The 21,970-nt window shown below is 43.5% G+C and overlaps 1 protein-coding gene across 5 annotated transcripts in view; it reads right to left on the reverse strand.

Moving 5' to 3' along the window:
- Nucleotides 1-21,037, reverse strand: part of LOC115390429 (deoxycytidylate deaminase-like) — a 45,911-nt gene extending 24,874 nt beyond the window's left edge. Inside the window, exons 1-12 of one of the 5 annotated variants that reach the window (XR_003931673.1) lie at nt 20,823-21,037; nt 20,640-20,732; nt 19,141-19,288; nt 18,928-19,065; nt 18,794-18,862; nt 18,508-18,711; nt 18,153-18,398; nt 17,959-18,027; nt 17,762-17,799; nt 12,861-12,960; nt 12,591-12,726; nt 5,034-5,150 (exon numbers count right to left, since the gene is read on the reverse strand). Coding sequence is in view for 4 of the 5 variants with exons in the window: in XM_030094299.1 (XP_029950159.1) it covers nt 5,034-5,150; nt 12,591-12,726; nt 12,861-12,960; nt 17,762-17,799; nt 17,959-18,027; nt 18,153-18,398; nt 18,508-18,711; nt 18,794-18,862; nt 18,928-19,065; nt 19,141-19,288; nt 20,640-20,731 (1,357 nt within the window). In the remaining variant the exon portion in view is untranslated. The other 4 variants (XM_030094300.1, XM_030094299.1, XM_030094301.1 and 1 more) reach the window with 4 other exon arrangements.
- Between the last annotated feature and the right edge of the window lie 933 nt (nt 21,038-21,970).

Below are 21,970 nucleotides of genomic sequence, written 5' to 3' on the forward strand. Positions count from 1 at the left end.
AAATATATTTACTTGGGGATTTCAATATAGACTGGCTCACTCCCTCTCCTCTAAAAGACAGACTGGTCACTACCTTGATAACCTGTAATCTATCTCAAATTATCAATGTGCCAACCAGAATTTTTGTTAGTTCATCTGGTGAAACATCCAACTCTTGTATTGATCATATATATACCAACATGGGTGAACTTTGTACAGATGTCTCTTCTCTCCCGATTGGATTCAGTGATCACAATCTCATTGCCTTTTGTAGGAAAGTTAAGGTACCAAAGGGAGGTCCCCAGGTTTCACTGCAAAGGTCATATAAATCTTTTATTTCAGAAAATTTTATCTCAGATATAAAGGCACTAAACTGGCATGCTATATACTCAGAAAATAATACTAATACCGCGCTTGAAATTTTTGATGGAATGATTCAGGAAGTTGCTGATAAACATGCACCGCTTAGGAAAACAAATATTAGAAAGACAATGGCTCCATGGCTAAATAAAGATTTAAAAATCTGCATGGCCCAAAGAGACGAATTAAAACGAGCAGCCCTTGAAAGTAAAGATCCCAGCATATGGAATAAATATCGCAAAATCAGAAATTCCGTAACTAAAAAGAATGAACAACTGAAAAAAGCTTATTATGTCGGCAAAATTAATAATGTAAAACATGATGGGAAGCAACTCTGGAATGTTATTAATAATTTACTGGGTAGAACCAAAAATGTGGACTCTGCTATTATAGAAACTGAAGGGAAGTTTATAACTAAACCAACTGAGATCGCTAATTACTTTAAGAATTTTTTCATCAATAAAGTAAAACAAATACGGCTTAAGAACCTTAACCCATCCAGTAACCTAAGTGGTAACAAATCCATTGAAGTGATCAAAAATGTAATAATGAAAGGCAAAAATTGTATATTTTCTTTTGATCCGATAGATTTGCATGAAGTGGAAAAACTGGTGAAATCAGTAAATAATAGTAAACAATTTGGGCTGGATTACTTAGATGGAAAAATGATCTCAATGATAGCTGAATATATTGCTAAGCCTGTTTGTTATATCTTTAACCTGAGTTTAAAGGAGTGTGTTTTCCCTAATTCTTGGAAACTGGCTAAAGTCATCCCTCTACCTAAAGATAATAAGCTGGCCCTCAATGGCACTGATAGCAGACCTATTAGCATATTGCCTGTCCTGAGCAAGATAATGGAAAAGCTTATATTTGCACAAATTTCACAATATTTTATGAACTGTAATCTCATCTCGGATTCTCAGCATGCCTTTAAAGATTGCCATTCTACCTCCACTGCACTTGTCCATATGACTGATGACTGGCTGTATAAACTTGATGCAAACAACTATGTAGGTACGGTATTCTTAGATTTCAGTGCTGCCTTTGATATGATAGACCACAACTTGCTGTTAGACAAACTGTCTGCATATGGATTTTCTGTTGGCTCCCTTAAATGGTTTAAGAGCTATTTAACGAATCGATCTCAGTCTGTTTACTTTAATGGTAGCTTTTCTTCCGTCCTAGGGCTGGACTGTGGAGTTCCACAGGGTAGCTGCCTTGGTCCTCTGTGTTTTTCAATTTTTACAAATGATCTTCCGTTTATTTTGAAAGAATCCTCTGTAGCTATGTATGCCGACGACTCAACTATATATTACGGTACGGAGAACCTGCACATCTTAAATAATACGCTTCAATGTGATTTAGACCAGGTATTTGAATGGGTGGAATCTAATAAATTAGCTCTAAACATAAGTAAAACAAAGTGCATGATCCTATCTTCTCGAAAGCAATCAATGAATAGAAACTTCTTGTCACTTGTTGTAAATAATATACCCCTGGAGCAGGTGCATAAGTTTGATCTCCTGGGCGTATCCATTGATGAAAACTTGACCTGGACTAGTCACGTTGATAAGATTGTGAGGAAAATGGGTATAGCACTTTCTAATGTTAGACGTTGTGCCTACTTCATGACAGATGCATCGGTCAAATATGTCACCCAGTCTTTAGTTTTATCGCATTTAGATTATTGCTCAGTCGTATGGTCGGGTACCACACAAAAAGATATTCAGAAGCTACAGGTTATGCAAAACAAAGCTGCACGTATGGTTCTCCGGTGCCCATTTCGAACACACATAAACTATATGCATCACAGTCTTTCTTGGCTATATGTGGAGAAAAGGTTACAGAAGAATCTTGTTAATTTTCTCCAGAATGTACGGATAAAAATGAAACCAAGGCCTCTCTTTGATAAAATTACATATGTTCATCAACGCCATAACCATCTGACCAGGCGTCATATGGCAAAACTTATATGGCTCCCGAAGGCTCAAACAGGGGCAATGCTGAGAACAGTGATTTATAGGGCAGCTACTTTGTGGAACAATCTTCCTTCGTCCGTAAGAAATGAGAACAACATAAAAAGGTTTAAAAACACGGTGGCTAAAATTTTTAAAACGTGATTTAATTGTTGGCGCACTTTTAATGTTGTTTGATGCTTTAATTGTTTTATTGTTCTTTTCACTCTATTTTAATTATGTATATGCATTCACTTACCTATTTATCAGTATTCTACTGACTAATGCTTTTAGGTATTGCTTTTTATGATTGTTTACTCTATGTACTCCATTCACTATCTGTGACTCTGTTTATTCTGTACTATTATAATTTATGACTGTTTAATAGGTATGGACCCCAGGAAGATTAGATGTCACCCTGGTGGCAACTAATGGGGATCCATTCACAAATAAACAAATAAACAAATAAACTCCCCCACAGAGTTGCCACAAAGAGGGTTTTTTGTATGACATTATTGATGGGAGCCTTTTCAAATCCCACCCATTGTTTTCAGTAAAACCATCAGCTTTGCAGATAATTTTGTATTCTGATGAAATAGAGATATGCAATCCCATCGGGTCACATGCTTCAGTAAATAAATTACTTTTGATATATTACACTTTAGGAAACACAGACCCCAAGTTTCGGTCAAAGCTTGCTGCAATCAGACTCCTAGCAATAGCAAAAGCTGATGATATTGACTAGTGTGGTGTTGATGTTGTATTACGAAGAATAGATGAAGACTTAAAGTTGCTGTACAGTGGTGTTAGAATCCAAACACAGAATGGTGGAATGGATTTGTTTGGTGCTGCAGTTTCAGTTTGTGGTGGCACACTTGCGCAACATGAGCTTGCTGGTTTCAAGGAAGGTGTTGGTTTTGCATACAGCAAATGTAGGCACTGTGAATGTAACTTTGAAGAAATGCAAAGGGCTTTTAATGAACAGAGTTTTACAAAAAGGACAATGGAAAAACATCGTCAACAATGCCGTGGAATAGAAAAGGCGAGCACAGACTTCTTGAAATCTGCCCTCAAAACCACTTATGGGATAAACAGAAGAAGCAAACTGGTTGATTTTCCAGCTTTTGACCTCATTCAGCAAACTCCGCAGGATATAATGCACATCATTCTTGAGGGTGTTGCACCCATGGAAATTAAGTGCGTGTTAAAATACCTTGTTCTCTCTGGACAAATGGAGTTGGATGTGTTCAATTCAGCCATGCAAAGTTTTCCTTTGTCACCTGTAGACATTCGTGACAAGCCCTGCCCAATCTGTGTCAGTACCTTGGCATCCAGTGATAACAAACTTAAACAGTCCTCAGGACAAATGCTCATATTGTTGAAGATCATTCCTTTTCTGTTGAGCGCTATAGAGACAAATGAGTATGTTGGACTTAGTTCAGATACTTTTTGCCCCTGTTTTATCTGTGCAGACTATATTAAGACTAACTAATCTGATTGAACAGCATCTCAAACAGTTTAAGCTACTTTTTCCTGAGAGTAATGTAATTCCTAAGCAACATTACCTGTTACATCTCCCTGCCCAAATTCTTTGTCTTGGCCCTTTGATCAGGCATATGTGCATGAGATTTGAGTCAAAGCACTGTTTTTTCAAACAGTGGTCATCTAAATTGAACTTTAAAAATGTCTGTAAGTCACTTGTCAACCATAATCAGCTTTTTGAATGTTGTCAAAATGAAATGGGCACAGAGCATCCGATTTTTTTACATGAAAAGGAATTGGGTCCTGTCTCAGAAATAACAAATATGGAGTACATTACAACAAAGATGAAAGACTTTTTGGGGATGTGTGGCATACAACATGCTGTCAAAGTAAAGTGGCTTATTCTCAATGGAAACAAGTACGTAAGTGGCAGGTCTCTAATAATCACCAATGCAAATGAGGTAGTGCCTGTCTTTGGGCTTATAAAAAACATTTATGTGGTCGACAGTTCATTGTATTGTTTTGAATACCAGCCTTATGAGACTTAGGTTTGGAACAGAGATCTTTTAGCCTATGAAGTTGCATTACCTAATCTTGCCCAGGCCACTGAATTGAGAGACGCTGAAAAGCTTATTGATCATACATCGTACTACCCAGTGCGTTTCAACAGCAGTGTGTATGTTTTGACAAAATATTGCCTTGATGATGTCATTGCACTTAAAAACTGAAACGAAGAACCAAGATGAAGATGTGGTGATGACGTCTGTTACTGTCTGTGCTGCAGTAATGAATTGATACAGCATGTGATGTTACTCATAAGTACAGCTTTGTAAATAAATGTGTTGATGTTGGTACAAGATCAGTGTTTGTAATAATTCTAATGTCACCTAAATCCAAGTGCATCACTTGTTATTGAGAGGTCTTGAAATAAGTTTTTACAGCTAAAAATGGTCTGAAAAGATAAACTGTGGCATCAAACAGAGTCCCTGGCAGTAATTTATTGTATTTTGCATGTAAAATAACTAGTTTTAGGATTTACAAACTAAATAAGTAATAAAAGACAAATAATCTTGAAACAGTATTAATAATCTTACAAATCCTGCTCTTACATAGGAAGTTATTCTCAAAACAAGATCAAAAAGACTTTTTGGCTAGATATAAGATTAGAAGTCTAGGTTAGACAGTTAATTTTTGCAGTGTAAAGCCTTTTTCGTGTGTGTGTGTGTGTGTGTGTGTGTGTGTGCGCACGTGCCCTACCTGCCTGGATGATGAGCTTGGCACACTCGTTGCAGGGGAACAGAGCCACGTACATGGTGCAGCCCTTCACGTCTGCACTGTTCTTATTCATGATGGCGTTGAGCTCAGCGTGGCACACTGTGGACACATCAGACAGTGGGACGTTACAGGAGGAAGACGCTCTAGAACCGGGACGTTACAGGAGGAAGAGGCTCTAGAACCGGGACGTTACAGGAGGAAGACGCTCTAGAACCGGGACGTTACAGGAGGAAGAGGCTCTAGAACCGGGACGTTACAGGAGGAAGACGCTCTAGAACCGGGACGTTACAGGAGGAAGAGGCTCTAGAACCGGGACGTTACAGGAGGAAGACGCTCTAGAACCGGGACGTTACAGGAGGAAGAGGCTCTAGAACCGGGACGTTACAGGAGGAAGACGCTCTAGAACCGGGACGTTACAGGAGGAAGACGCTCTAGAACCGGGACGTTACAGGAGGAAGACGCTCTAGAACCGGGACGTTACAGGAGGAAGACGCTCTAGAACCGGGACGTTACAGGAGGAAGACGCTCTAGAACCGGGACGTTACAGGAGGAAGACGCTCTAGAACCGGGACGTTACAGGAGGAAGAGGCTCTAGAACCGGGACGTTACAGGAGGAAGAGGCTCTAGAACCGGGACGTTACAGGAGGAAGAGGCTCTAGAACCGGGACGTTACAGGAGGAAGAGGCTCTAGAACCGGGACGTTACAGGAGGAAGAGGCTCTAGAACCGGGACGTTACAGGAGGAAGAGGCTCTAGAACCGGGACGTTACAGGAGGAAGACGCTCTAGAACCGGGACGTTACAGGAGGAAGAGGCTCTAGAACCGGGACGTTACAGGAGGAAGAGGCTCTAGAACCGGGACGTTACAGGAGGAAGAGGCTCTAGAACCGGGACGTTACAGGAGGAAGAGGCTCTAGAACCGGGACGTTACAGGAGGAAGACGCTCCATCATCTGGAAGTTAGAGGAGGAAGATGCTCTATAAAAAGGCTAAGCTTCTCATTGCAGTTCTGCCAAAGGCTTCATCTGAAGCCAGGCCGTCCTGGGTTTCTAGATTAAAGCGATGCTGTAGAGAAGGCTGCAGCATTGCTCCACGGTTCGATCCTGAGTGCTGGAGTTCCAGCTGAATGGTGGAGAACGCTCCCAGTGACGTCCCGTTCAGGTCGTCATGTGTTTCCAGACCACTCTACCCCGAATGCCTACAGGCTCCGACCGATCCGGTAAAGACCTGGAACGGCCGGAGTCCCCCTCCGGTCACTTCACTGCTCTAGCGGCAGAGGAAGGAGCCGCGGGGCGCTCCACTCTTCCACTGCTACACTCACATGTTCTGCATTTCCTCTGCATCCAACAGCAGGAAAAATAAATACAGGGGAGATGGAGCTGCTGAGGAGCAGAGAGAGGTGGAGTATGGAGTAACTACACCGAGTCAGCGAGAGAGAGAGAGAGAGAGAGAGAGAGAAGAGAAGGAACAGAGAAACAAAGAAGTTCAGCAACAAAACACTTCTGACAGGATGGAGGCTCCTTTCATCCTGTCTTCGAGCACCATCTAGAGGTCAACGGCAGGCGCTACAACAGAGGGTGTGTGTGTGTGTGTGTGTGTGTGTGTGTGTGTGTGTGTGTTCTACTCTGCTTCAGGGTCTCCTCTCTTTCTAAAAGTGGATTTCTCAGAGGTAGATGTGTCTAATTCCCGTTGTTGTAGTGTGTGTGTGTGTGTGTGTGTGTGTGTGTGTGTGCATAAATAGAGGAGTGTGAGTGTGAAGGTGAAGGCGTCGTCTCTGGAATGTTCTGTCTTTATCCTCGTCCAGTGAAATCAAGCGGTCAGTGCTTTGAGCGGTGGACTGATGAGGGCAGCGGGGATTAGAGAGGATGACTGACAGCGGACTGGACGAGTACTGACCTCTTCAACTTCTCCACACTGTCACATGACAACCTGATGTATCTACTGGACGTCATGTGATGGAGCAACACAACAGCGAGCAAAACCATTCATGGTTTTTATAAATGTTTCTATAAATAAATATAAAACTGAAGGGTTCAAAAGTCTTCCTGACCCGAGTCAAAACCAGATCCTCCTGCAGCTGCAGCCCCAGCTCCAGTCCTCTGAGTCAGTATGAACACTTAGGGTGTTTTCACACCTGAAAGTCCGGACCACGGTCTGAACTAAAGTATGCGTTTTGTTACATTGTATACATTTGGTTCTGTCTCTTGTGGTTTCACACTGTTACTAACGCAAACGGACCAACAGACCTTACGTGACAAAACTACGTGATGTCGTCATCAACTGCGTGCTTTGCGTGTCTACGTAGTTTACACTGATTGGTCATGTATTGGGCGGGCGTCTGACGTCAGCATGCTGCAAAACGCGGGTCTTCAAATGTAAACAATGAATGAGATGAATGAGATCGTTTTCCCCACTATTCTATTTTTGTTTATTTTGTATCACCATCAGCGACAGCTTGAAGAGATTTACATAAGTCTGATCCGACGTCGTTTCATGAGTTTTATGATCAGGCGACACTTTTACCGCCGTCGACAGGAAAAGAGACGAAATGCAATCCTGCGAGCCATCACAACACCAACTCGGGAGAAAAGGTATGTGGTATAAAACTTATGAAAACATAAGCTTTCAATTGTGAGGTATTACTTTAACTGCGATAAAATTTCCCGTTCTTGAAAAATCGCTATTCAACACAGTAAGGAACACTTCTAGTGATCACGTAAGCAGCTATACTGTTAGCCCACCCTGTCCAGGCTGTTGGTTAATATCTGTAAAGTGAGATGAATTGTGCGGTGTAATGTTACTGAATAAGTGCTAAGTCACGACATTGACTGTTTTATACATGAGTGATTCTCCAACTGCAGTCAAATTTGGTTGTGAAATTTTTCATAAAATCCAACACATATTTTTAGAAATATTTTGATTTGTTCTACTTCACCACAATATAGACAAACATTAACTGATGGTGGTTGTAATAAAACTACATACATATTATATATTTTCAGTTGCTTTAGTCCAGCATTCAGAGGAAAACAAAGTTCAATTTTGTATCAAGTAAATGAAAAATGAAAAATGGTTTTTGTTATTTCTGCCTGGGACACAAATAGTTGGAGAATTTCCCATATATATATATATATATATATATATATATATATATATATATATATATATATATATATATATATATATATATATAGTATTCCCATTATAAACTTTTCTTTGTATTGTAAATTAATCTTGATCTTAAATTAATCTTGATCTTAAAATATAAATATATAAAGCCTCACATGGATGTGCTGGTTTGTGTCCTATTGGTCACTATTCTTGCTAAAAAAACAAAAAAAAAAAAACGGATTATTTCTTAAAATTACAATTTGTAAACTGCATTTACTAATGTGTTTTTGTCTTTTTTCACTCTTGCTGCTTATAGGAAACTCTGGACCCACGCACGCTGCCATGCTTGGTGGCAGCACGCATGCGACACATGGACAGAGAGAGACTGGCTGCTCAATTTCAGAATGAGAAGAACAACTTTTAGGCATCTCTGTGAACTTCTGCGTCCAAAGCTCACTCGACAGGACACAAGATACCGTAGGGCAGTGCCAGTGGAGCTGCGTGTGGCTGTGTGTTTATGGAGGCTCGCAACAAATCTTGAGCTCCGATCCATCTCTCATCTGTTTGGTGTGGGACTGTCCAGTGCTTGTGTATTCACTCAACAAGTTGTTGCTGCTATCAATGATAATCTGAAGTCACAATATCTACACACACCGAAAGATGCAGAATTTGTGGAAATAGTCAAAGGATTCCATGACAGATGGGGGTTTCCACAATGTGCAGGAGCAGTTGATGGCACCCATATTCCCATTCTGGCACCTTCTCACAACCCAGCTGATTATTACAACCGCAAAGGCTTCTATTCTATAATCCTACAGGGTGTTGTGGACCACAACATGAAGTTTTGGGATGTCAACATCGGCTGGCCTGGGAGGGGTTCATGATGCCCGCGTTCTCTCAAACTCATCCCTGTATGAGAGAGGACAGAACGGAACACTTTTGCCAAGTTTGCAGGAAACCATTCAAGATGTTGATGTGCCTCTTGTCATTCTGGGAGATGCCGCATATCCACTGCTGCCCTGGTTAATGAAACCTTACCAAGAGGGCAGAGGGATCACAGCAGAGCAGACTGCATTCAACCACCGCTTGAGTCAAGCCAGAATGACAGTGGAGCGAGCTTTTGGACGTTTGAAAGGACGTTGGAGATGCCTTTTAAAAAGATGTGACTGTGATGTCTTCTTTGTCAGTGACATAGTCTTGGCATGCTGCATTCTTCATAACTTCTGTGAAAGTCATAATGAGGAGTACATCTGCAGTGACAATGATGTACATGATCAAAGGCCGGACCCTGCAGACCGTCAGATTGGTGGTGACAGTGGGGCAAATATCAGAAATGCACTGTGTGCTCATTTTTCAGCTCTGCAGTAAAGTGTGCTTTGGACGTTGCTCATTGATCAATTCAAAGTACAAGAAATACTTGAAAGTGATTGTTACTGGAGTTACTGTTTTTTCACTGTTGTTTCACCAAGGAAACAAAGTCATTATTTTTATCCTCAATGACCTTGTGTTGCTTTTTGTTGAACTCAAACATTTTTTTTCAAAATGAATGAATGAATGTTTTATTTCAAACTTAAAGTTGCTATGAGGAGAATCTACTGACGGCGAAATAAAGACTCTGCTACCATACATACTTTGAGTTCATCACTGCAGCTGTTCCATAATGTAACTCATTTAACTGAGACAAAGTGAAGTGTCATATTTGTTCTCACTGCTTGTTTTTTCAATATGAAATTTCCTCGAAGATGATGTTAGTCATCTCTCAGTTGAAAAAACTTTGGATTCTGTTTGATAGCATGTAATTTTCTCCTGAATACATAATTTGGATAGTTTTAAAAATAAACCAAAATAAATGTTGCATATTCCTGTAAATGTCATAAACCTTGTATGAGTTCACTTTTTTTCTTGTGCTTGTTTAACATTTGGGAAGCTATCATATTCATTGAACAAAAATAAAGATGAAGAAAGAGTCAAAATTTGAGAAGAAAGTCATTTGTCCAGCTGATTTTATTGATGCTCAGATCATTCTGATTCATTCAAGACAAACACTTCCCTTGTCAAACATATTTGTAATCTTATTTGTTTCTTCACCACACATTTTAACACATGTAACTGTTTAAGATAAACAGAGCCTTAAAGAAACAAACCCAGCTCTTTTACAAACATCAGCATAACTGCCTTTTTATTCTTTCGCAAAACAATGTATTTGAATTGTATTATTTGAACCTATGGTAAACTCAAAAACAAGAAGCCCTCACTGAAGTTAACTGTACTCTTGTATCCTTCTGTTTTCTTTCTAACTCCAAACTTAACTTGAACTTGCCTCATTTTTTTGGCCTTGGCTCAGTGAAAGAAACTACAGCTGCCAGAAGTCCTTTCTGCCACTGCTTATTTCTCCACTTTGTGGCATCTGGTCACAGAGACCTGGGGCAGCCTGTGGAGGCAGTGTGTGTGGAGACCTCTGAGCAGCCCATTCTCCTGGAGATGGGGGAGCAGGATAATACTGCTGATGCATGGTTGGACCCCAAGATGTTGCATGCTGTTGTGCAGGGCTTTGCTGGGACTTTGTTTGAATTAATGTCTGCATCATGTTCATGAACATTGAAGTTGTGGCTGCCTGCTGTTCCTGCAGCATCCTAAAGCGCCTCTCTTCAATCTCTTGCTGCATCTTCATCCATTTTTCAAATGCTGCATCCTCCCGTTCCCGTCTTCTGTCTTCTGCTTGGTTTACCTCTTCCATGAGCCTTTTGTAGTCTTCTGTTCTTTCTGCAGTCTTGTTTTTTCTCTTCCTGTGACGACAAACAGATGCTGGGGCAGGCCCTTTTTCCTCGTCAGTGCTCACAGCTGCTGTTTCTCCTGTGGATTTTGAAAAGAGTTACAGTGACTTAAAAATGTGTGTACATCTGTGAATGAGAATAAGTTTGCACAAATGTTAAAATACGATATATTCGTTACATATATTTTAAATAAACCTCCTACTGTGTTTCTGTAATTTATGATGCCGTTTTCCTGCAGTATAAGCTATTGTAGTGTTTATGATGTAACACACCACTTTAGTTGGTTGTGTTTCTGCATACATTTGAAAAAAAGCACGATAGATTTGCAATAGAAAGACAAATAATAAGTAATGTACAGGGATGAATGGATGTCTACTACAAGCGTAGTGGACAAGATGAGCTACTCACCGCTTTCCGAATTGTTTTCGGTGGAAAACGACACCTCCTCAGTCGCTAGCTCCGGCTCACGGTTGGCAGGTGATGCAGACTCAACAACGTTGACAGGTGAGCTAGTCGGACGACTACTTAAAATGCTGTCGAGGTCCTCAAAGAAGGGAAACTTATCCTTTTCAATCGCTGATGCCCCGCTTTTTCTCAGTGCATCCCGCACTTTTGTGTACTGCTGCCGCAGTTTTTTAATCTTTAAATGGCACTGTTCCCCCGTCCTTTCGTATCCACTTTCTTTCATTCTCTCGGAAAACAGCTGAAAAGTTTCTGCATTTTTATGAACTTTTTCAAGTTGGCTCCTTACAAAATCGTCCGACCAGATACTTATTAAGCATTTCGTCTCCTCCTCTCCCCATGTGCTCCCGCGGCTCATTTTGTTTTGGTGATGGCTTTCTTTTTCCGGTAGTTCGTGTCGTAATTTCCTGTCAATGGTAAGAAGGTCCGAACCTTTCAAAATAATGCTTTCACACTGGGCAGGAGCGAGACCGTGGTCCCGTTTGGTCCGAACCGAGACCACCTATTTTGGTCGAACCAAGGTCCGGTTGTTTGGTCCGGACCAGGGTCCAAGGGAGGTTTCACACCTACCATTTTGGTTCGGACCAAACGAAAAAGTCTGAAAGTCCGGACCAGACGAGTTAGGTGTGAAAGCCCCCTTAAAAAATCCCCTCAGCATCAGCCGGACCAGCTGGAGAGTCTGAGAGCCTCAGTCAGATTGATGCAGCCGGGGCGCATGATGCTGCCTCCACCGAACGTTCAGGGTCCAGCTCGTCTGATCTGTGCAGACTGACAGCTGTCCTGAGGACAGACGGAGGACCTCTGCAGCTCCTCCACAGTTCCCATGGGCCAGCACGGTGTGTTGGTTCATCACAGAAAAGCCAATATAACGCATTTACTTTTACATTTACGGCTGTAATGTGATAAACTGTGGAAAAGTTCAGGGAGGATCAATACTTTAACAAGCCTCTGTAGCTGTGGAAACGTGTCGGGATATTTACTCAATTATCTCAATAAATAAATAAATAAATAAATAAAAAAAATATTGCTCTTAGTCAAAAATACCAAAGAGAAAAAGCAATAAATGGTGATAAATGGATCCAAACCCCTGTACTGATAGAAGACTTTCTTAGAATGAAGAGTGACCGCTGACAGACAACCCCTCTAGTCCGCTCTCAGTGCAGACTGCCGTCTGCGTGGACGTCCACAGACCCACCGTAGGGATACTTGGTGTCCAGCCGGTCGTCCGCAGTCCGGGACCACGGCAGCAGGTCGTCGTCGCAGCCGTTCGGCATCCCGTTGTAGCCGATCCCCACGATCTTATTCTCTGGGTTCACGATGCAGGCGCCCACCTGCAGGCAGGGAACCAGCGCTCAGCACAACACACACACACACACACACACACACACACACACACACACACACACACACACACACACACACACACACACACACACACACACACACACACACACACACAACCTACCTGTGAGCTGGGATCTTTGCTCCTCTGTGCAGACAGGAAGGCCACGGCCATGAAGTACTCGGGCCATTCCAGGTAGTCGTCTCTCTTCCTGGTTGTGTTACTAGAAAACACACACACACACACACACACACACACACACACACACACACAGTCTTGTATTTCTATCCTTGTGGGGACCGTCCATTGACTCCCATTCATGTCCAGCCCCTAACCCTGACCCTGACCCTTACCCTAACCCTAACCCACACCACAACAAAGCCTAACCCTAAAGAAATGTTTTTGCACTTTTACTTTTTTCAGTAACAACAACATGGTCAAGAAAACACTGTTTCTCCTACTTAGGACCGGAAAAAGGTCCCCACAAGGCACGTCGTTCCACGTTTTGCTATCCTTGTGGGGACATTTGGCCCCGACAAGGATAGAAATACAAGAACACACACACACACACACACACACACACACACACACACACACCCCGGTTGAAGGAAGACATCTGGAAGTGGTGAGTGGTGGTGAGCCGTCTGTGGCCAGTGTCTGCTTCTATAAGGCCCGGCTGTGACGTTCTTCTCAAACTACCCGACCAGTCCGTCCACACAGTGAAGTTACTGTTTCACTGAGCTCCTGTTTACTGTCCACTGAAACCACTTCATCCATTTAGCCCAGGCAGGCTGGATTATTGTAGCAGAGTGTGTCCAGGCCTGAGACGGCTGCAGCTCACCGCAGCTGAGCTCCAGCCTCTCAGGACCCTGTTGAAACCCTCCTGGACACAGATGATTGTATTTTAAAAAGACTATTTTGGACCGAGTCCAGATGGAAAACTACTGGACCTAAAATCCTTAAATCGACATAATTCTACAGGTGCTAATCATTCAATTAAGCACTGCTTTAGATTTCTGAATCAATTTCTGGATTTGAGAAAATAATTATTTCATTTTTCATTTTAATTCATGAAAACGAAAAGACTGCAAAGCTGACTGTATTTTTCACAGCTGGACCGCTTTGGACTAGGTCCACATGTCTGTACCTGCACCTCATTCTATTGACCAGCAGCTGTGACTGCAGTGCTTCCGTACACCCACAAGGGGGCACCAGAAGGCTTATCAAAAAATAAATCAAACAGGACAGAGTCCTGATCATTCAAAGGCAGCTTTTAAATGGAAGTACAGATATCTTTGGTCACACATCTATTGTGATTTATTATTCTTCTGCAAATGTAGAAATGCTATCTACAGTTACAAATCAAATGTGACTGTTGCCTTGTCTCATGTTATCACACGGCGACATTTGAATAGTTTAGATTGATTTGAACTGATTGAAAGTCCTTTATTTGTCCCACAGGGGGGGAAATGCAGTGTTCCAGCAGCACAGAGAAAAGAAAGTCATTCATCATGACTCTGGGCCTGAGAGGCCCCATAGTCCCTCTTGCCAGGGCCCCCAGGGGGTCTAGAAACAGCCCTGCCTGGGTCCAGGACCCTCAGTGCATGGTCTCCTGGGTCCAGGTCGGCCTGCTGGGACTGAACTAAACTCAAGGAAGCAAACGAACCTGAAGCCTGATCACACAGGTTCAGCCAGACAAGCCAGGCCGTCCTGACACGGAAATACCAACAACTAGAAACTCCTGGTGAGACAGAGTCTGAATCCACATGAGACCGTCTCGCTCCTGGTGAGACAGAGTCTGAATCCACATGAGACCGTCTCCCTCCTGGTGAGACCTCCTACATGTTCTACAAACTGTGTAAAAAGAGACGGCTGACCTGTTGGGGCGTGCTGATTCAGTCAGCTGATTGTCCTCCATGTCTGCTCCGGAATGATCCACGAGACTGAAACACTGCAGAACAGGAAGAGATTTCCCGCGTCTTTCTGGGCTTTCTGCGCCCTCAGTGCCGACTGACAGGAGCGATCTGGCTCGCTCGCTCGCTCTCTCTCTCTCTCTCTCCCTCTCTCTCTCCCTCTTCATAGTGAATGCAGAATGAACTCACACTGACTGAACGTTCTCTCATCCAATAACCTAAATCCAAACAGTTGTTTTCTTTGCTGTTGAGGCTGTTTCTTCCATGCTGTGGTTATAAACGCTGACAGTGAATCAGAATCAGATCGGATTTTTCTGTTATTGCTCAGTTTATTTCCACGACCCTCACACAGCCAGAGGAACGGAATAAAACCAGGAAAGCTGGATAAAAGGCCAATCAAAGTCAACGTTAAAGGCAGTTTTAAGAGAGACGGAGTAGTTTGAACTTCCTGTCAACCACAGCTCAGGGTGAAAACTACCCCACAGTCAGTCAGTTTTACTGCCCCCTGCTGGATGTGTCCGCCCCAAACAGCCCTGGAACAGCCCGTTCAGCCTGAATCCACTGCTGTGGCCCATTAACTCTTCCTATGACTGTCAGACTGACATTTCTGTGCTCTGAAGTCACCTGTAGCCAAACTTTTTGGTCAAAATAAAACAACCTGACACATTGTGAACAGCTGGTTGAATTTCAGGAACACAGACACGTTTGTCAGGAACATGCATTTGTGGGATGAGCAGCTGAGCTGTGTGCTCGGCTCAGTGACATGAATTTAAAGTCCACTCATGTTTGAACCTGTGAGATCAGGTTCTTTACTGAAGTAGTTCAAAGAAGTAATCTATTACCACCAAACACTCTTCCAGTGGTTTAGAAATGTTACTTCCTGTCTGACCCTCTGATGGTGATTCAGTGTGTGTGTGATGAACTTGTTTTATTTCTTTAAACGGTTTCAGGTGAACACACTCACCCTCATCATCGATGAAAGACTTTTATAAACCTGTCACTTTTGATCAGTTCATAGAACTTAAAGCTAAAAATGCTTTAAAATACTTTTGTGTAAGCAGTGATTTCTTTTATCTTATGCGTGTTATTTCTCGTGTCATTCTCTTCTCCTGCACAGAACTTTGTAATTCAATTCTTCAACTTTGCAATTATTCCTTCAACATCTGTAAGAATCAATCCACAGAGAAGATGAAGAGACCGAGGTGAACCAGAGAAAGACTCCAGCAGGTTCACTTCTGGAGGCTGACAGAAAACACACAACATCCTGGATGTCTGAACAGACTGCACACAGACCGGCCTTCTCCAGGAGGGAAGGGATCATCCTCATCCAAGATGGCCACCACACCGCTCCATCACCTCAGCCACACAGTGAGCTCACTGCTGTCTGCCAGTATCAGCTCCAACATTCAAGGTTTCATTACTTTTGGTTTATTCACAGTACAGCTCATCTGTAAAAACACTAAAAACAAACGTAGTCAAATCACAGAACACATTAGAAAACACAGGAATAACACAGTAACACAGCTCTTCTAGAGAAATGTAAACTCCAGCCATCAGCGGTCAGTGGGGACTGGAAACCAGACAGAAACCATCAGCAGAAGACAAATGAAAGAGCTTGAACGGTCTCCTGGCTGGATTCACGGAGCGGTGCAGGCGTCAGCGGGCCTCAGCAGGCTGGATGTGCTTTTCAGCCTAAAAGACACACGAGAGAACAACACCAGGTAGAACGTGGCCGCTACAGAGCCGGCCGATGCTAAGCTAACCAGGAGGTCTTTACTCCACCGCCTGCGAGAACATCCTTCAAATGCTGGAAGTGGTTTGAACCGGCAGAAGGTGGAGAGGCTGTGGAGAGCAGAGCTGGAGAACCTGCTGACAGTCTGCTTTTCTTCAGTTTGCTTCCTTGAATCAAGTGTCAGAAGACATTTCCTGCTCCTTTCAGCTACAACACTGAAGCAGCAGAACATCGGTGTGGAAAGAAGCTAAGCTAACATTAGCGGCTGACAGATGGAAAACAAACTGACATGGAGGCAAGGATAAGATGATAGCCACAAAAACAAGCTAAATAATAAGAACTCATTCACAAACCAACTTATATTCTTCACTTTAAATATCAACAGATCTTCTTTGAGATTAAGAAACCCGGATTAGGATTAATCTCTGATTGTTTTGGTGTCCAGGACACCAGTGTCCAGTCCTACTCCTCTCACTTCCTGTTATTCAAGGGCATCAATCAGTGTCCAATAAGTGGATGTTTCATCAAAAAGCTCCATGTTTTATTACTCTCAGTCAGGGAAGCAGTCAGCAGAAAAAAGTTCAAAGGTCATTGAATGACCTTCACCTTTTGGCTGACACAGAACACAGTGGTTCGTTTATAATATTCACACATAAAAAAATAAACCACTGTTGTTGTTTTTTCACTTTTTTACATCATATTTCTTGGAGGTGCTTTGGTTATCCACTCCCAAAATCAGGGATGTGACTGTAACTTCAGTTAAAACTGATGTTTTCTGCTCTAATTTATTATTATTCAACTAAGGACCGACTGTCATGTTACTCTTTATTTTTGTAAGATATGAAATGTCCATTTATATAAAGTCTATAGAACTGTTATCCAATGATTGTAAACAAATCTAAGATCATAATGAGTCCAAACTGACAGGATTTAAACATCTGTGATCAGTGATCCTGACAGTGGGTATGTTGCTAGTGAGCAACAGAATAGTTACTTTCCATTTGTGGGAATCTCATTGAAAAAAGGGATGGGACTGAATAAATCAATCTCCACGGTAACTTACGTCAAAACATATTTCACGTTGCCTGATCCTACTTTAGAGCAACTGGATCATGGATTAGTTCATCCAGGATAACCTAGATATCCTGACTGAATCCCCTGGTCTTGGTTTTGTGCCCCAGGCCCCTGCTGAACTGTTGGGTTTTCTCTGTAGAAGTGTCTGGAAACGACCATGCTGTAATTGGCACTTCATAAATAAAGCTGAATTGAACTAAACTGTTGTTGAACAAAGAACTGAACCAGGGACAGAATGAATGAAGCTGTGAGAGCAGAGGAGAGGGAGTGGGACAGGGTTTCTCAGGAGATCATGAAGAACTCACATGCTGGTGATCCTCTCCAGGCTGTCCTTTATATCCTCCTGGACAGAAAGAAAACAGCTCTGAAGGCCCGACGAGGACAGTCTGGACCGAATCTACACCGAGCCCCAGGCAGAAGAAGAGACGCCACGGCAGAGCCCGGACGCAAAGAACATGACGCACTCAGAGTCCAGAGAGGTTCACCTCAGAGGAACACTCACAGAGCAGGAGGTGGAGGTGGTGGTGGAGGTGATGGAGGGCGAGGATCGTGGTGGAAGTGAAACAGCAGCCTGAAAAAAGATGGAAACAAAAAGAACAAATTAAAGCAGCAAAACTCAAAGAGCTGTGTTGTGATTGGCTGAGCAAGTAAACAATTTCAACCAGCCTGTGTGGTTTTGTGCTTCCTGTGCGGTACCTGTGTGTTGCTGCTCAGCTCCAGCTGTGTTTCCAGCAGTGCCAGTCGACCCATCAGGTTCTCCCAGCTCGCTCTGGAGACGCTGATGACTTCCTCTTCGGCCTTCTTGGCGCTGGCGGTCCGCTCCACGTTCTGCAGGCGGCTCTCCAGAACACTCAGCCTGCGGAGCTCAGACAGCACTGAACCCAGCTGAGACTCCACCGCAGACAGCCGCTCCTCCACCTCCACCCACTGAGAGACAGCGACCTCCGTCAGCAGCACCAAACCAGCAGAGACAGCAGCTCTTCAACACACTGATTGTCTAAAAGGTGTAAAATTCAAACCTAATCAGGGATGAAACCTGATTGGTTCTTACATGCAGACTGTTGTCAGGTGGAGGTGACAGCTCCACCGGCAGCTCCACCGGCAGCTCCACCGGCAGCTCCACCGGCAGCTCCACCGGCAGCTCTGCAGTCTGGTTCTCAGGAGGATCAGGTGAGAACACCCGGGACGAATGGGAGGACAGTGGGAGGGAAGCAGGAGTTTCTCTGTGAGACACAACCAGAGGCCTGGAGAGCACCTGCAGCGAGAGCCAACAGGACGAGCATGAGCAGAGAGGTCAGAGGTCAGAGGCCGATGCTCCCGGCAGGTCAGCTTCATACAGCGTCAGGACGAGCGGCGGCGGCGGCTTCCCCGCTCCCTCCGCGTGGGCCTGGACCCCGGACTCTGTCCTGCAGGACATAAAGACATGAGCAGCTGTGCGGACGGACGCTCCGCGAGGCGAACGGCTCCGTACCTTCCTCAGCTGCTTGTGTCTCTGCACCACCAGGCTGATCACGTCACACACCATGGACAGCTTCCTCTGGGAGAACCCCCACTGCAGGAACTGCTGCTTGGTCAGGACGGGCTTATAGTGGAACACATCCCTCAGCATCTGCACACACACACACACACAGACATGGGTAAATAGCCGCAGTGTTTTCCTGTGGAGGGGAGGGGGCAGTGCCACCTTGTAAAGACCGTCGGTGAACCGGAGGTCGGTCTTTCCCGTCAGCTCCAGTCCGGCCGCCATCAGCTGCTCGGCGAACAGCGGAGAGAAGGAGGTGAGGGTGAAGCTCACGATGGGAAGAACCGCTGCCGGATCTCCTTTGGAAAGTCTGAGGAGCGACACACCACAACAATGGGACGTCCGACGGCAGCAGGACAGACGGTTTGGAGTGAACACACACACAGCACGCCGAGAGGAGTGAGGATGAGCGCTCCTTTAAAAGGCTTCAGCTAACTGATGTCTGGCTGCAAAACACACTGGACAGCTTCTCAGTTACCCTCCACTTCCAGTTACTACGGTCTCATGTCAGCAGACTCAATGCTGTGAGTGCATGCATGTGTGTGTGTGTGTGTGTGTGTGAGAGAGAGAGAGATAGAGAGAGAGAGATCAGGATCACTGGCCGACATCAGTTGAAATAAATCAGTTCTACCTGTGCATTTGACAGATGATAAGTATATTTGGGTTGGAGTTAATCATTCTCAGGTGTTTATCTGTCATAAATCTCAGATTATCAGCTGCCATGGAGGCACACATCACAATTTGGCCTGCGCTGCTGAAGATGAGGATTTTAAAGCCCTCAAAGATCCAGACTGGTTATTATGATAAACTCTGAGGGTGTGTGAAGAAACAACATTTCAAGCTGGTATACAGGAGTTACACATACAGTAAATACTGAAACTCAAATACAGATCTCTTAAAAACAGTATGCATCTGTGACATGTGTGAATATGATGAAGTCAAACATTCAAATAAAATGTTGTGCATTGACAGGATGATGGCAAACATATTTAACTCCCTTTTAAGGTCTGAAAACATTCCTAGGAGCTTATTTTATTTATTATGAAAAAACTCCAGATTAAACTGTAGGTCTGGTTCACTGGCATTAACCCTGATTACAACCACAGGTTAGCGCTCTGTAAAGGATCCACACTTCTGTTACAACATGTTACATGTTTTCGGCACATCTTATTCACTATTCAGGACCTGTGTCCTGTCCTGAATTAAACATGCCCCAAATGTGTCCATTATTCCTCTTTTATTAATAAAGTAATTAATATAATAAAAATAAACAGACACGTGGTGACATTGCTCATGAAGTGGGTCTAAGATGTGTTTTTCTGAGGAAGTGAATAGTCAGCATGTCTTCTGAGATTGCTTTTATTGTTGGATTGAAGGAAACAGGATCAAATCTCATAATTACTAAATCATTATAATTCTCAGATGTGAGCATCTTCACATTAAAAACTCAGATCAATATATTACTTTGTACAATAACATGAACTCAGTGCAGGACAGCAGCAGGACTATTTCACTGTTTGATTTTAATCAAGATTGTCCAGGGAAGGCCACTCAATTTAAAACATCCCAGTGAGTCAGGTGGACACAACCTTTCACATTCCCTTTCTGTAAACATGGTGGAGACACCTGGAGGACACTAACTGTCCACACTCAGGTCTTACCCACTGTAGTCCACCTGTCCCGGGTACTTTATCCCCCGCAGGAGAGCCTCCAGCCTGCGGAGACCACCCTGGACGTCCCCCGTGGACAGCATTCTGCAAACACCCAGAGAGGACACCCGGAGGACATGACTGTTTGTCTTCACCAACATCCGGGCCGATGTCTCCGCTGCGGGCGGTTGTTACCTCTGCTCCGACTCCACAGGCAGGACGCTCGGTCCTCTGGAGGCGCTGAGGTGGACAGACTCGGGGGAAAAGACACTTTAATCGCAGAAACCTTGCTAAGGTGTAAAACTTGGAGCTAGCAGAGGAGCTAACTTTCCTTCCTGCCGGGAGACATCACAGCGACTCTGATTTAGTGACGGGACGGCTCCCCGCTCCCTCCCACAAGCTTTATTCCTCTCTCTCGCTTTTCTCTCTTGAAGGCGCACGTGATTGGTCAATATGCGCGGCGCCGTCCCTGTGTGCGCGCTGCTTGGTGCGCTGAGCAGAGGGGGAGGGGCAGCCTGACACACACAGCAGCACGCGGTGTGAGTCTCACAACTCAACCACTTCCTGAACTTCACGAGGCTCCTTCGCTTCCTGTCTTTCATGCCAGGACGAGCTGGTTACTGCAGGTGTGTCTGACCATCACTGTTGTGGTGACAGAGGGCAGGACACCTGGATTAATCAGCTCGTCCCATCATGAAACACAGGAAACAAGGAGCCTCCTGCAGTTCAGGAAGTGGTGAAGTTTTTTTTTTTTTTTTTTTTTTTTTTTCTCTCTCCCCATTTTATTAAACCAAGGCAACATCAACAGTCGTACAAAGAGGTACGAAAAGTAACACAAACAGTCATACAGAATAGAAAGAAAAGAGCAAATAAAATAAAACTAATAAAATAAAAGGGGTCTGTCCACATGAATGTCCGACGGGTTAGGGGTTGTCCATGAGTTTGATATCTTTAATCATGTTAAAAAGTTTCACAGCAGTCCGTTTTTTCACATGTTTCAATGATGAGAAGAATAGAGACATTTCTTTATGAAACACAATAAAAACAGGTTTAGATTTTAGAAATCTGCATTTGTGTATGAAAAATGTTCCTAGTATTACAATGACATTCACTAACATGTCTAGCAAGAAGTTATCAATTACAAATCCATACAAAATATTTTCACATTCAAAAGCAGGAAGTGGTACATACTTAGATAACCAGTGATGTAGGGCATCCCAAAAGGCTTCAGAATACATACATTCATAGAACAGATGATCTGTAGTTTCAGTGTGTTCATTACAAAAGGAGATGTTGTTATTCTCAAAACCAAATCGTTTGCTTAAGAAATCAGCTGAGGGATA

This window comes from Salarias fasciatus, chromosome 6 (assembly GCF_902148845.1).
Source record: "Salarias fasciatus chromosome 6, fSalaFa1.1, whole genome shotgun sequence".
Classification (NCBI taxonomy): Eukaryota; Metazoa; Chordata; class Actinopteri; order Blenniiformes; family Blenniidae; genus Salarias; species Salarias fasciatus.